The 15,671-nt window shown below is 37.1% G+C and overlaps 1 protein-coding gene across 1 annotated transcript in view; it reads left to right on the top strand.

The window, feature by feature from the left end:
- RTTN (rotatin) overlaps window positions 1-15,671 on the top strand; it is a 104,355-nt gene that overhangs the window by 16,571 nt on the left and 72,113 nt on the right. The window contains exons 10-20 of the mRNA XM_081324423.1: window positions 746-861; window positions 1,806-1,976; window positions 3,817-4,029; window positions 5,581-5,693; window positions 6,856-6,982; window positions 7,699-7,824; window positions 8,614-8,730; window positions 9,847-9,983; window positions 10,729-10,900; window positions 12,255-12,354; window positions 13,376-13,464. Coding sequence (XP_081180549.1) covers window positions 746-861; window positions 1,806-1,976; window positions 3,817-4,029; window positions 5,581-5,693; window positions 6,856-6,982; window positions 7,699-7,824; window positions 8,614-8,730; window positions 9,847-9,983; window positions 10,729-10,900; window positions 12,255-12,354; window positions 13,376-13,464 — 1,481 coding nt within the window. The remainder of the gene's footprint in view (window positions 1-745; window positions 862-1,805; window positions 1,977-3,816; window positions 4,030-5,580; window positions 5,694-6,855; window positions 6,983-7,698; window positions 7,825-8,613; window positions 8,731-9,846; window positions 9,984-10,728; window positions 10,901-12,254; window positions 12,355-13,375; window positions 13,465-15,671) is intronic.

A 15,671-nucleotide genomic window follows, 5' to 3' on the forward strand; every position in this document is an offset into this window, starting at 1 on the left:
AGGTTCCCCCGCACATGCGTGCTAGTTGTTTCCAACTCTAGGGGCCGGTGCTCATCTCTGTTTCAAAGCCGAAGAGCCAGCGCTTGTCCGAGAATGTCTCTGTGGTCATGTGGCCGGCATGACTAGACGCCAAAGGCGCATGGAACGCTGTTACCTTCCCACCGTAGTGGTCCCTATTTTTCTGCTTGCCTTTTTACGTACTTTCGAACTGCTAGGTTGGCAGAAGCTGGGACGAGTAACAGGCGCTCACTCTGCTACGCAGCACTCAGGATTCAACCCGCCAAACTGCCGATCTTCTGATCGACAAGCTCAGCGTCCTAACCCACTGAGCCACCGCGTCCCTATGTTTCATTTAGAAAATATTAAACTTCTAAACCAGGGGAGTCAAACTCGCAATGCCACATGACATGTTGCGACGTATCAGAACTTTTTTGCCATTGCTGGCAACGGGGTGGGTGCAGTTTTGCTATGATGCATCTGGCCTGCAGGCTGGCAGTTTGACACCCCTGTTCTAAACTGTCTCTTTGGCAAGAAAAAAAATATCTTAAGTTTTCAAAGCTACTGCTGGTATTTAGTATAGACAGTGCAGTTTCATCCGAGCAACAAGCATCACGATGCAAGGAAGGGAAATGTACAGTGTTCCTTATTTCAATTCTTGATTATTTAAGAAATCCTTACTAAATAACATATTGTATTATTCAACAAGAAGGAACTTTACTAATCTTACTCTCTTATCAATTCTCAGGTAGTAGGAGAATAACCATACAAGTGTTGGAATTGGTTGCCAAAGACCTGCTACTTATAGTTGATGCTGTGTCTGAAGATGTTTGGGAAGACGAGAGTCTTTTTGGTCTAGAATTTGTAAGGATTTAAAATTCTTCTATTTTAACCAGAAAAAAATGCTTATTTATTTGTTTGTAGTTATATTTATGCACCGCCATAATCAAGGACCAATTTGTGCAGTGATTGTCAGCTTATCTTAAATGTGTCATCTTTTTATCTTTAAGATGGTTATATTACATCTACTTTATCTCTGTTTTAAGCCTACCATTATGATTGGTTTAGGAGCAATAATAACTGAATGATACATTCTGTATTCATTTTTTTAAATGCAGTCATTATGAGTATAAGTAAAATTCCATTAAAAGTCATGTGGGGGACTCAAGAATGATCTTTCTCTTTCCACTGTCTGGTCTTCTCCTTAAAGTCCTATTCACATTTTTCAAACTGCCTTGCTTTATTTTTTTCACTAGAGCAGTCTGCTTCTTTCTCTTCTTAAGAGTTAAGAATTTGCAAATGATGTTGTGACAAACTTGATTTTCCCCCCTCTGTCTTAAAAAAAGTCTTGAAACGTAAAGTAACAACATTCTTAAAGGAGAGCATCATAAACTAATGCAATAAGCTGTTAACCCAGGGCTTTGGCTGTTCATTAGTGAAGAAATCCACCTCACCTCAGCAATTGCCCTTACATGGTATTTTTTAAGAAAATAGGTTGGCACATACTTTCTTTGTAGATTTATAATGATTAAAAAAATTGTTCAAGAATCTATTAGGTACCTTATTTTGGCATGAAGTCAAAATGGAGATAGCAGAAATACATGTTTGTGGCTTTTATTTTAGTTAGCCGACATAAATGCTATTCATTGATGGGATTATGAGATATAAGTTAAATAACTAAATAAATTAAACAGTGAATAAATTCTCCAGGGAGTCTTTATCTTCAAACGGTTCCTGCACTAGCAAGTGACTGTATTCCTGGCTTCTGTTGGGACTATTGATTTGCAACTTTTTTTTTTCATCTACAGAAAGAAAAACTGATTGGAATCCTAGATTCATTAGGTGAAGTCATTAACTATCACAAAAGTAACACCAGCTCAGAAAAGCCTGAGCTTGCAGTAGTGCACCACAGGATGGCATTTGTTAGTGTTTCGCTTTTCACAGTTCGACTCCTGCAAGTATTGTTACCTGTAGAGAAGGTGAGATGTGCCAATTTCTTTGCATTTTCAAAGTTACTTTGGGAAAAATGCTTAAGACAGTATGCATTTAAATGGTAATATTTCAATTAGACACAGACAAAGGGAAATACAGTGCAGAACTCTTAAAAACAAGAGCCCTCTTTGTTATGTAAAGGTTTTTCCCTGTTTCCCTCAAAGTCATCTCCCTGACACTCTACAGTATCAAACAACCTGTAGCATCTAATACCTTACTAGAAGTAGTTGATGTTCTGTCTGGTTTTGAAACATACTCATCAGTATCTAGTTTTCATTGTTTTGCTTCCGTCATGCTAAGCTGTTGCTTTGACTTGGTGTTCAAATTTCATACTCCTTATAGTGAGGTTTTCAATTTCAGTTGTCAAAGACAAGCCACTTGATGTTGCTGTTCATGCAGAATAGATTTCTGGTTAGAGTTAAAGACCTGGCACTGTGATGTTTTGCAATACACTGTGGAACCTATTGCAAAACAGCATTTTAAAGGGCCAAGTATAAAAATGACAAGTGTATTGTCTGCCCCCTAGTGGCTGGATAACCTTACATCTTAAATGACAGTCCCGTTAATCTAGAGATTTTCTGATAATCGTCAATTCTGCTGTTGTGTCTGAGCAGGTGTGGAGCTCATTCTTATCTCTGATTTCAATTAGAGATTGGTACAGATAGTCCTTGATTTGCAAACCATTTATTTAGCAACTATCCAAAGTTACAATGGAACTTTAAAAAGGGTTGGGACTTTCGATGGGTCCTTGCACTTATGACGGTCACAGCATCCTTGCGGTCTCATGGGTGCCTGGAAACCAGCATGTATTTATGACGGTTGCAGTGTTCCAGCATCATACGATTGCCATTTGTGGCCTTCCCAGCTGGTTTCCAACAAGCAAAGTCAATGGGGCTAGATTCATTTAACAACCATGATTCTCTTAAGAACCGCAGTGATACATCTAACACCTGTAGCACAAAAGGTCATGAAGCTACTTACTCAACAATGTCCTCAACAATGGAGATTCTGAAGCCAATTGTTGAAAGTCTAGAGAACACTGCTGGGCATTGTATAATTTTGCTCCTCTGTATTCCTTCTTTAAAATTGGTTTGCTGCCTTGTGATCTTCAGCTGACACCAATATCATTTGCATGTTTATAATTCTGGTTGACCTTTTTCCTTTACAGAACCACTTAAAATAATATGTATTTGTGAAGATAGATTCATTCCATGTGATAATGCAATATAATTTATGAAGCAACTAAAATAGTTAATAAAAGGAGGCTGAAATATATTTTACCTGATGGGGGCAGATATAAGCAAATTATAATTATACTATAAATATTTATCTTTTGGGATTATTGAAATCTCTTTTGGGGATAGGAGAAGATGTAACTCAGTTCCTAAGAGTCTATCTAGGATTTTAGCTCTTTTAAATAATCTAGAAGAAAATGATAAGAGATTAAAAGTCTTTACATATGTCTATCGCAGGAAATTGAACAATTACCTTTTTGATTTAAGCATAGTTTTTTTTGCAAACATTTTACAAAAACCTGGGTTGCTATATTTATGCTGGAGATTATGAATTCTAAAGCGCTATGCAATGCATTTTTAATTCTTTTATCCCAAATTAACTATTTGAATAGTATTTAAAAATTCCCAAGAGATTTACCATCACTTTGATGTAAATTGATGTACTATCTCTACAAATTAAATATAATTTTGTTTGAAGAAATTATGTTGGTCAAATATTCACCAATAATCAAAAGTTAAGGCTGAAAATTATAAAATAGGTTGACTTTTCAATAGACTTATTTCTAAACCTTTTTTCTTTTTCTTCCACAAGGCCACTAGTGTTTTACCAGAGACTTTAGTGACAGCTTTGTTTGTCCTTTCAGTGGACATGTCATTTTCTTTGGAATATCCAAATATACATGAATCAGTCACATCTTATTTGGAACAAATGAATTCAGAAAACTACAGTATTTATAAACAAGCTGCAGAAGCTGCCTATTCAATTGAGTGTGCTTGTAATTTTATGCTGGATGTCCGCAAGGAGGTAAGACTTAAATTGGCTTAAGTGAAATTCAGTGGTTTAAAAATGGTGTAAATGCATTCCTAGACCTACTTAGGTGTTGCGAGAGTACTGTACTCCTGATAATCCATACAATTCCCAAGGAGTCATTTGAATCCTTCAAATATTTACATTTTCAGTCTTGGCTCATTGTGACTGAACAGACATTTGGTTACATTGTTTTGCCCATTCCCACCTAGCTTTTACTGATGGGTTCTGAAAGACATCTTTCTATGGTTTGTTATAACAGAATAACAGAGTAAGAAGGATTATCATGATATGTTGTCATGATAGAACATGATAGTTATCAGACATCTGTTATCAGAAGTATCATGGTATGCGTGAACTGGGATTCTTGGATTGTCACGAATGAAGACAAATGTCCCAGAATAACATTGCAGGATCCAATCTGAGTTGGTCACCGGGACTAGAGGTTTAGTCTTCTGAGTTTTTGGACTTGTGCTTTCACATTCTGTTGAGAGAGAAGTTCCCTGAGAGCGGGCCCCAGCATGAGTCCGAAAGCTTGGTCGTGGTGTTCAATCCAGATTGGGTACTTGGATTGTCTCTCAGGTCAGCTAGGACTAAGAAGAATAAAACTTGGCTTGTGCCTTTGTCTTGTTAGGAAGGGTCTTTGGACCTTTTGATTGCCAAATGTTGGTAAGGAACCAACAACTGAATTAAACCTCTTGGGATTTCGAAGCTGTTTAGATGTATTCTCATTTCTTGAAAAGATAACAGAATTATATATTCTGTTAGAGATTTCATTCATCATCTTATGTGAAGAACATGTTTGGTTTTCCCCAACATCTTGTCATGTTTTGTATATGAGATTTATGTATGTATAGATTTTTGTGGGGAAGAAAAGAAAGAGAGAGCTTTGACTCATGTGTAGGATATTTCTTTTGATACAAATGTGACCCTGTTCTTTAAATTTGATCTATGCTGAAAGTATCATGCAAGCTTAGTCCCTTTATGATCAAAAGATACTCATACATTTTTGACCAAAAATGTAATATTATGACATTAACATTAATAGGTATATTAATTTCTGATGAATTATAAATTGTGGCAATTGTTTGGTACCCAAACCAAAGTTTGCCATCTATGCTACACAAAAAGCAAAAAAGCAACCCCATTTTGCTATTGATGAGCAAAGTGAAAAAAAATTGTTGATATTGCTGGCATAGATCTTCTTGATCAAATCCTTCATTATTCCTCCTGTCCTCTCAGTTTAATGAAATGGTGGTGGCAGATCCATTTGTACATGGGGGAAAAAACCATATCGCTGTGTTCCATCCCTATTAACTTTAGTCAGGTTTTTTTTCAGTATTTAATAATTTGATATGATTGTTGGTTAATCCTACTGGTAAACTGGTTCGTCTTCTTGTTTATAGAAATGTTGAGAACTCCTGCTCACTTGTTACATTCAACATTATTAGTAAATTATTTTTGTTGATCATAGACTGTAAGTTAGTTCATAGATCATTAATTCATCTGTCCCTTAAAATTAAATAATACATTTTAATTTTTTAAAAGGGAGAAAAAAATCTTCTTGATTTAGTTGAACTGGCAGAACAAGCCATAAAAAGTCTTCCATGTCACCAGTATTTTGATCTACTTGAGGAATTCCTCAACATTTGCTCAGATATGTAAGTCGGGCAATTTGCATTCAATATTTAAATCTTATGATGGGATTCTGTGATGATGTTTTCAGCCAATAAATACATAATCCATATAAATTGTTCTTTCAACTATCAATAAACATATTGGATAAATTATTTATATTTTGTTGCTTTTAAAATAATAATGAAAAATTTAAAAAAACCCAAAGGAACAAAATGCAAAAATACATACGTTATTAGAAAAAGAATACATAATGAGTGCTTAAAAATAAGTGAAAAAATTTAAATTACTATAATTTGTATAAATGATACACACACACACACACACACACACACACTTCCCATACAAAATCTATGTTTATAGAGGATATTAGAAAAATTTATGACATCATTATTCTGATAAGGGGATGGGGAATTTGCACAATTTGGTGCCATTTATCTGGTAACAGCTATGTATTGATTAATTTTTAGACAGTCCAACACACACATCTGTCTAATCAAAATATAGATTTGTGTGTGTGTGTTATCTACATCTTATGATTTACAAATAAATTTTAAGGCAAACAGTGATCACAAAACCTTCTCAAACTTTACTACCTTGACAATGGTGATATCCACAAATGTATCAGAAAGAGCAAAAAGTGTTAAAAGTAAAACTTCCTTCATTTCCATACTGTATTAACCTTGTGAACTCTAAAGCTTCCTCCTTCCCTTATGTATTCAAGATTGACAGTGATTAATACTTATATGTTACTTATATGTAAAAGGTGTAGGTCTATGCATATGTTATATATAGTATGTTTAGTTTAAGCAGCTAAATTTCATTTTTAATGTGTGCCATTGTGCCCACAGTAAAAAATGACAATAAAGGTCTGTCTGTCTGTCTGTCTGTCTGTCTGTCTGTCTGTCTGTCTGTCTGTCTATCTATCTATCTATCTATCTATCTATCTATCTATCTATCTATCTATCTATTTTTCTTCAGGAAAAAAACTACAAGGTCAGTTTAACTGGTTAAATTAACCCAGCTCTTTTAGCTTGCCAAATTTCATCTTCTTAGGGAATCTAGCCAGGAAAAACAATGAAGAAATAACTGGGTAATAATCCAAGACCTCTGTACGTCTTGAGTGGGGAGAATTTGCTATCTAGGCCTTGAAGCCATTTCTGTTATACTCTGTTTTTCTGGTTGTAGCTGGAAATCTGCTGGAGCTGACCCACTACTGCAAACTGAAAGTCAGAAGGTGCTTCTCCATCTGTTGTCGCATCCTGTGCCAAATATTAGAACAGAAGCCTATCGCTGCTGCCTTGAAGTGGTTAAGGTTAGCATTTTACAAGGCCTGTGGTTTCTTCAGAATTTCTTCTTCTTCCCTCCACCCGGTTTTTGCATCCAAATTCCCCCTTTTTCCATTTAATAATCTCACAGGGATTTAGTCAGGCTGAAAAACTGAACCTTTCGCTAAATAAAGTTGAGATTGCCTGATGTGAATTAATTCTGAGTTCTTTTTTAATTTGCTGAATTTCAAAGAGGAAAGGATATCTGCTTGGTTTTCTTTCTTATTATAATATATTATGATTTAATGATATCATTGCCCTATGGAAATAACTGCAGAGTGGACAGTACTTTTTTGTCTTCACCTATTGTCAGGTGAGAGCATTCCCTCATGTTCTTGCTGTTTTCTTCTCCTTCTCTCTCAGCAACCCTAAAGGTTGGCAGGAGGGATCAAGCAGAAAGGTTTTCTTTATTCCAAATTACTCCTCTCGCGGATCACTGGTTTCTTGCTGTGAGAAACTAGCAGTTTTGAGCTTAGATGACAGGATGTATTAGCAATAGGAAAACAGCAGTGTAGCTCTCAGTTGTGAGCTTGAAAAGCTTGCAGTTTTATGGATATGGATGTGGTTGCATGTATGTGTGTGTATATGTATGTGTGTGTGTGTATTCAACTCTGAAAGTGGGTCGCTCTATCTAATTCAGTAGACTTTGGTATTTTCATGTGTTGTCATGATAATATTTAAACATCTTTTATCTTTGTTTTAGAAATGTTTAGGCATTCATAATACTGTAAAGTCTGTTCCTTCAATCAGTTGTGGGGTACATTTTCTGCTTCATCCCAAAGTTCTTTATGAAATATGCACTTTTGGGCTTCAGGATTCCCAGCATGAGGTACATTTTTCTGAATATGTAACCATTCCTTGAATTAATCTGTAAACTAAAAGAAATTAGTAGATCAAAAGCTTTGTACCTTTAGAAACTCTACCATGTTTAGCTTGTTAATTAATTGTTATCTTGCAACTGACTATCTGCATTATATTTATAATATTATATATTATAATATATTTGGTAGCACTCAGGCTTGCTTTTGTTTTTCATATAATTATTTCTCATTTGTTTACTGAATATTTCTTTCTCTCTCTCTGTTTGTCTTTCATGGGTAATAAGCAAACCAACCTTAAGTTGTGAAGATTTTCTAAATGCTTAGACTAGGGCAGGGTCCCCAACCCCCGGTCCGTGACCCGGCACTGGTCCGTGGCATGTCAGAAACCGGTCCATGCAAACAAGCAAAGCCCCATCCGCAGGATGCAGGCAGCACGCAAAACTACACCCCCTCCGGTCCGTAAAAAAACCTCTCTCTACAGAACTGGTCCCTGGTGCCCAAAAGGTTGGGGACCTCTGGACTAGGGCATTATTTTTAAAAGTCCTCTTCCATGCTTTATTGAGGGCATTTCTTGATCTGAATCACACTCTGCTTGAAGACTGTTCAGTGCTAACAGGCGGTAGTAGATTCTTGACAGTATTTTATCACTGTTCTTGTTTTTTAAAAAAAGGAAAAAGAAAAACACAAAAGCTATTTGGTGCGATGTTCCAAGGCAAAGCCTAATTTCCATTTCTGACACCAGCAAATTGGTTTGAACACTCTTTATTGCGCTCTTGTATCTTCTCTCATTAAAACAGGTGTGCTCAGCTGCCACATTTCTACTGATGTATCTTCTTCAAGGCCGATTGGTGATGGCAGCAGAGACCTGGAACAAGTTTATTGAAACACTCTATCCTGTTATTCCAATTCTTCAGGTAATCTCATCTTCTGGAAAAGTAGTTTATCTTCAGATAAGCTTAATTGCTTGGCTGAAAAAAGCAGTACTGACACTACACAATAGGGGAAAATATGTAAGCAAGGCAACCAGAAATGAAGGTGTTGCCACTAGAGTTGTTGCTTGAATGCTTGTAACTAAAGCTGAATGGGTAAGTGGCATTGGACTTTTTAAATAAAGATGTATCATCTTGGAATTGGTGATGTTTTCGGGAGGGATATCTACTGTTCAGAACCATCCTGAATTTTTATTGATCATAACTTGAAGGTTACTTGGGGAACACTTGTGGGATATATGGATCAATTTAATATAATTACTCAATCAGGAAGCTTCTTATAAATATTGCCTAAAACGTTTTCAAATACAATTCCAAACTCATCTTGTGAAAGGTGTATTTTGCGTGCGTCACATGCCAATATTCTTCTACCAATACATAAAGCAAAATTCTTCGTCTTTTTTGAATAGAAGAGAGAATATTTGTAGGTCAGGGCTGAACTGTGGGGTAATGAAACATCTGCAAGGAAACAACCCAGCTCAGGGAGCACCAGGGACCCCACACTTTTAGAATGTTAATAATATTTGTTTGTTTGAAAGAAAGTACTGAATGCAGACCCCCATTTTTCTTCCTGGAGCATGATGTAGGCGGCACATAACTATTCCAATTAAAATATTTTAAAATCCTGATTTTTTTTAAAAGAAAGTGTCAAGAGGTTGCATAGAACCGGAAGTCTAGTAAGCGCACAAAAGGAACGTTAATGAACCTGGGCAATACATAAGGGACTCCCTCTATATGTAGTGCTGGAAACGTTTTGCTGTATTTCTGGTGGGCAGTGGCAATGTCAACACAACCCAGCAAGGCAAAATTGCTGAGAAAATTGAACCATGCTTTGTCAGAAGTTTGTTCCTGAAATTGGAACTTTTCCAACAAACAATGTTTGAAAAACAAATGGCAATTGCCTATCAATTGGTCTATTAACTTCCCGTTGCCAATTACTGAGAGAGTTTTCTTGGTAATAAAGCAATAATGTCTCTTTTGGAGCATGATATTTACCTATGCTAATTACCTGCCTGTGTTAACTTGTAAGTATTTACTTAGGGTTATGCAAACACAGAAGAACCTCTAGGTAACTGTATTCTCACCCTGAGTGAAACAACTACTGAAAATGAAGGGATTCTCCCAAGAACTACTAGGCTAAGAGCTTCTCTTCGTCTTCTCTTCTCAAAAAAACCACTGTGAGTAAATCAGCAATAACATTTCAGTCTGAGAAGGGTTATTATCTGTACCCTAGCCTCCACGGAATATAGTTTTAAAGATGCAGTAAGCTAATTGTTTGCAATGGAAAAGGCAGACGAGGGCATAGCATTTCCTTTAAAAATGTGTTTGTAGGTGATATAACAACTGCATGTCCTTTTAGCCAGTTTGTAAAAAGATAGAAAATGGCATGCAGCCCAAGTCACAACCCTCCACTTAGATAAATCATTTTAGAATGAAGTAGCACATCCTTTAGAATGAAGTAGCACATCCTGGAAACTATGCCAATCCTTAGAAGGTTGTAAAATGTCTGAGAGACACTAATTTGAAAAAGCAGAGGAGTGTAGAAATTGATTATGACTGACTGGGCTGAAAAAGTAGTGACAAGATTGTTTTACTACTGGGAAAGTAGAGTACAGAAATTATGATACTGTTTGAGGTGACAAGTAAATCAACCTGTAAAACATTGGCATTGAAATCTCATCTACTGCATTTTTACATCAACACTGAGTTGATACTGGACTATTTGATTTTGTGTACTTTTTTGAAAGCCTAAATTATTAACTGGCAGCCAGTGCTGTCTGATGTCATGCACCCATTTGAAACAATTTAATTCAGCCAACCTGGCTTTTAACAGGAACAATTTGGCTGTGGTCATAAGACATGTACACATATTTCTTTAGTAAAAGTTTGGAAAACTTCTAAGGAAATACTTTGCTTCCCCAGAATTCGTTCTGTGGCACTCAAACAGTTAATGTTTCACCTTATGGAAGAAGAAGAGTCCCATCTGAAACGTCCCCTGTTGCACGGCAGCATTCTCTCAAGTATTTCTAACATCCTTATTGTGGAAAACCCTATTGAACTTAAGATGGATGACACAAGACAATCTGTTTTTAAGGTGAGCGTAGAACAACTTTGAACAAGGGGAGAGATCTCCTAAGCAATGAAATAGCAATAATAGCACTTAGGCCTATATACTTATGCTTATATTTATACTTATATACCGCTTCACAGTGCTTTACAACCCTCTCTAAGCAGTTTACAGAGTCAGCATATTGCCCCCAGCAATCTGGGTCCTCATTTTACTGACCTCGGAAGGATGGGAAGCTGAGTCAACTTTAAGAAATGTTGTGCAGATGATACTGTTGAAATATAAATGGCACTGAAAAAAGGGATTTATTATCATTTTTCACACTACTGTTCCAGCGTCCCCATGGTCATATGACCAAAATTCAGAAGCTTGGCAATTAATTCCTATTTATGATGGTTGCAGTCCCCCAGAGTCATATGATCACCTTTTGCAACCTGAGAAGCAAAGTCAATGGCGAAACCAAATTCTCTTAACAACTGTGCCGTTAATTTAACAACTACAATGTTTCACTTAATAACTGTGGCAAGAAAGGGCTTAAAATGGGACAAAACTCAATTAACAAATGTCTCACTTAGCAACAGAAAATGTGGGCTCAATGGTGGCTGTAAATCGAGGACTACCTGTATAAAACAATTAAAGGTAAAGGTAAAGGTTCCCCCGCACATGCATGCTAGTCGTTTCCAACTCTAGGGGCCGGTGCTCATCTCCGTTTCGAAGCCAAAGAGCCAGCGCTTGTCCAAGGACGTCTCCGTGGTCATGTGGCTGGCATGACTAGACACCAAAGGCGCACGGAACGCTGTTACCTTCCCACCATAGTGGTGCCTATTTTTCTACTTGCATTTTTACGTCCTTTCGAACTGCTAGGTTGGCAGAAGCTGGGATGAGTAACAGGCGCTCACTCTGTTACACAGCACTCGGGATTCGATCCGTCAAACTGCCGACCTTCTGATCGACAAGCTCAGTGTCCTAACCCACTGAGCCACCGCGTCCCTATAAAACAATTAGGATAACCTATTATCTCATAGTCTATTAGAGATTACACGGTCACGCAAGAAATCCTAGCAACTCCCGAATTCTCTATAAGCCCCTGCAAATGAATTTGGAAAGATTACAAAGCAGTACAAGAGAAACAGTTTATGAGATATCAGCCTCAGAAATGGATATTTGGGCTTTACCTCTAGAGACGACAGTATTCTAGCTTGATCTTGTGAGTATTCAGTTGTTCTGATCTGTTCTGAGAGAAAATCGAAGCCCAAGGTAGTGCTATGTATTGTGTTCCTTCTTGGTGACATTAGTCTTGAGATGGCTTTCTCCCCATAAGAGATGATATGGGAAAATATGTGAACAGATAAATAAGAGGATATATTTGTTTTATCCTTAGGCTGAGACAGTTGAAAAATTGTACAGTATCTTTATATCAGACACTATTGATTTGAATTTGAGGAAGTCAGCAGCGGAGCAATTAGTGATAATCATGCAAGGTAAAGTTCTTCAAAATACAATTTACCATTAAGATACAAAGTTGTTCCAACATGGGGAGAGTCATGGCATGATGGGTAATTCAGGTGATTATTTTTCTCTTGTAATAAAATCCGAATCACCTTTCCTTAGCCACTTTTTATGTATTGTGTATGTTCTTGCTGCTTATATGCCAATACTATGACCTCCTAATTCACTTTCCTTAAAACAAAACCCAAAGACACTGTATAAATGGAGTAATATGAGAAAGGGATGGGCTTGCTAGCTAGAAAGATGAATACTGTGTTTCCTTGAAAATAAGACCGGGTCTTATATTAATTTTTGCTCCAAAAGACACATTAGGGCTTATTTTCTATTTAGGGCTTATGTTTGGGGAAATACGGTACTAAATGTGTCTGGCTGACGATCTTCATTGGGGCTTATTTTGGGGGTGGGGCTTATATTATGAGCATCCTAAAAAATCATGCTAGGGCTTATTTTCCAGTTGGGTGTTATTTTGGGGGAAACAATAGAAGCACTTCACTTGGCAACATTTTGTGGCAGGTTTCATGCACATTTTTAGTTCCTCTTTCAATTCTCCAGGAGCTGGTTCAAAATACTTCAAGTACGTCAGCATATCCAGAAGGCAGTCAGCATTAGCAAAAATACTGAAAAGCTAGAAGGAAAAAAATCCTATACCAGTAATTCCCACTATCCCCTTCCTGCCTCAAAATGGACCAAAGATTTCTAACTGAAGAGTACATTTAATGCATTATTGTTGGCAGGGCAGATGAGTAGGGTGGTAATCAGAAAGCTAGAGTTAAGATGGAAGAAGATTGACAGGGAACTGACGTTGACAACAAATCAGGACTTGTGATTCACTATTTAAATCTAGATTGCAGGAAGAAGATACATTTACTTACCCGCACCTAATTTATCTAGTACCTAGTACCCATTTAAAGATAAAGCAATTCTGAATCCAGTGTTATAAGTTGTTGTAAAAGTGTGTATATGGAAAGTTAATGTTCTGTTTTTTTCTTCCAGATTCTAAATTGCATCCAATTATCAAAAGCATGGATGCAGTGGACAGAATTCTTGCTTACTTTACTAAGTGTGTTGCTCAGGATGGCAAGGTAAATACTTCAACTTTTCTCTCAGAAGAACCATTCCAGGGCTCCTAATATTGTATGTTCAGTCAAATAATTTTAGATAGGAATTAAATATTTTCTATTTGGAATATGATATTGTCTCAAGATGGTGACTAAACATGTGGACTACTTCAGTGTCTAATTCTTAGACTTTAGTATCACTTCTCAGCTTGTTAAAAAAGCTAAAAAAATCCTCATACAGAAACGTGCCATTTAAATAAGCATGTTTATACAGAGGAAGAAAAGAGTTAATAAGGAACCCCAGACTCATGTTCTTCAACTTCTCTCTCCTCTTTCTATTTGATTAGGAAGTAGAATAGTTTGTTATAATTTAGCTGATCCCCAAGCTTAATTTATTTATTTATTTTATTTTATTGGATTTATATACCTCCCTTTCCCGAAGGACTCAGGGCGGTTTACAGGGTATTTAAAACAAGGAATACAAAAGTTAAAAACAATTAAAAAAATTACATCAATCCCTGAAAAAATAAAAACCCCAATTAAAATTAAAATTCTCAGCCTGGGCCAGAGAGCTCGAAGAGCCAGGTCTTCAGGTCCCGGCGAAATGAACGGAGGTCGGGGGCAGTCCTAAGCTCCACGGGCAGCTGGTTCCAGAGGGCAGGCGCACCCACTGAGAAGGCCCTCCCCCTGGGTGTTATCCGCCGGCAATCTTTTACCGGCGGCACCCTGAGAAGACCCTCCCTGTGGTAGCGCACTGGACGAAGGGAACTTGATGCTGGCAGCAGGTGTTCCCTCAGATATCCCGTACCCAAGCCATTTAGGGCTTTATAGCTGATCCCCAAGCTTAAAAGTAGCAGTCATAAATGCTTTCATCACAAATGGCCATTCCAGATTGTTACCTTATTTAGGAATTGATTGTGGTGCATTTTTTCCTTAAATAAGGAATGGCCTTTTTTTAAAAAAAGCTAGCATTTCACTTCTTTTTTTAAAACCCCCCCCCACACATATATGAGGTCCATTTTCCTCAAAGAAAGCTTTATCATAAAAACCAAAAACCCTCAGCAGTTTACCTTCCAGGCAGGGAAGTGAAGAATGATGGGAATTAGGAAAATAGTAATTTTTCTCTTGTCTACACTGGTACATTGTAATATCATTAGCAGACATGTGCGAAGATAGGTGGGCCGTGACAGTGGGTTTAGGGAAACTGGGGAGCCATGAAAGAAATGGTGGTTAAATCCTATTGAAATTCAGATGGGGCAGGGACTAGATAAATTTACACTGAGGTTCTTTAAGGCTGACTCTCAACTCAGTGGTATTGCTGAAGAACTGCAGGAATAGCCGAATGAGTTATCCCATCAGTTATTAAATATTGAAGAATGTGTTTACTTTTTTCCTAATAATTTAAATAATGCCAAAATCAACCAAGCCCAGCTTCAGAGATTTTGGAACAATTATTAATTGTATATCTAAGGATGGTTGGTTCAATTTCATGATTACAAAACAACTTTCCCAGCAGAAACTAATTTTGTACAATTATTAATTGTATATCTAAGGATAGTTGGTTCAATTTCATGATTACAAAACAACTTTCCCAGCAGAAACTAATTTTGTAAATAAATTTATAAGGATTTTATTTAAAACATTAATAGAACCCTTCATTTAATTTAATTCTATTTATCTGTGAGTGAGTTGGAATAAAATATTAAAAGTCCTTTCAAATTTTCATCTATATTAGATTCCGTGCTTGCTTCAAAAATGTGCCACAGATTATTTCTATTGCCTTTATGTCTTTGGAATTAAATATTAAAATATGAGCTTTTGTATGAGAGATAGATTTTCTGGATTTGTGAATAACGGGCCAAGGCACAGGTCTGCAACCCGCGGCTCCGGAGCCGCATGCGGCTTTTTCAGCCTGCGGCTTCCAGTCCTCTGCCATGTGCAGTCCCCCCCCCAAAAAAAAGTGGGACTAAAAAAGTTCAACCAATCAGTTCAAATATGCAGGGTAGGTGCATATCTCGCCTTGGCTCCACTCTTCAGTCAAACCCTGTTCTGCACATGCGCGCATGTACACACATGCGCACACATTTTTTGTGGCTCCCAGTTTTTCCTTTTGTGAGGGAACCAGTTCCGAGTGGCTCTTTCACTGTTTCAGGTTGCTGACCCCTGGGCTAAGGTAATGTACTGAAAGACATTACTTTAAATTTCCAAGGAGTGTTGATTTCAGAGAAGTT

The sequence above is a fragment of the Vipera berus genome (assembly GCF_964194415.1).
Source record: "Vipera berus genome assembly, chromosome: 3".
Lineage (NCBI taxonomy): Eukaryota > Metazoa > Chordata > Lepidosauria > Squamata > Viperidae > Vipera > Vipera berus.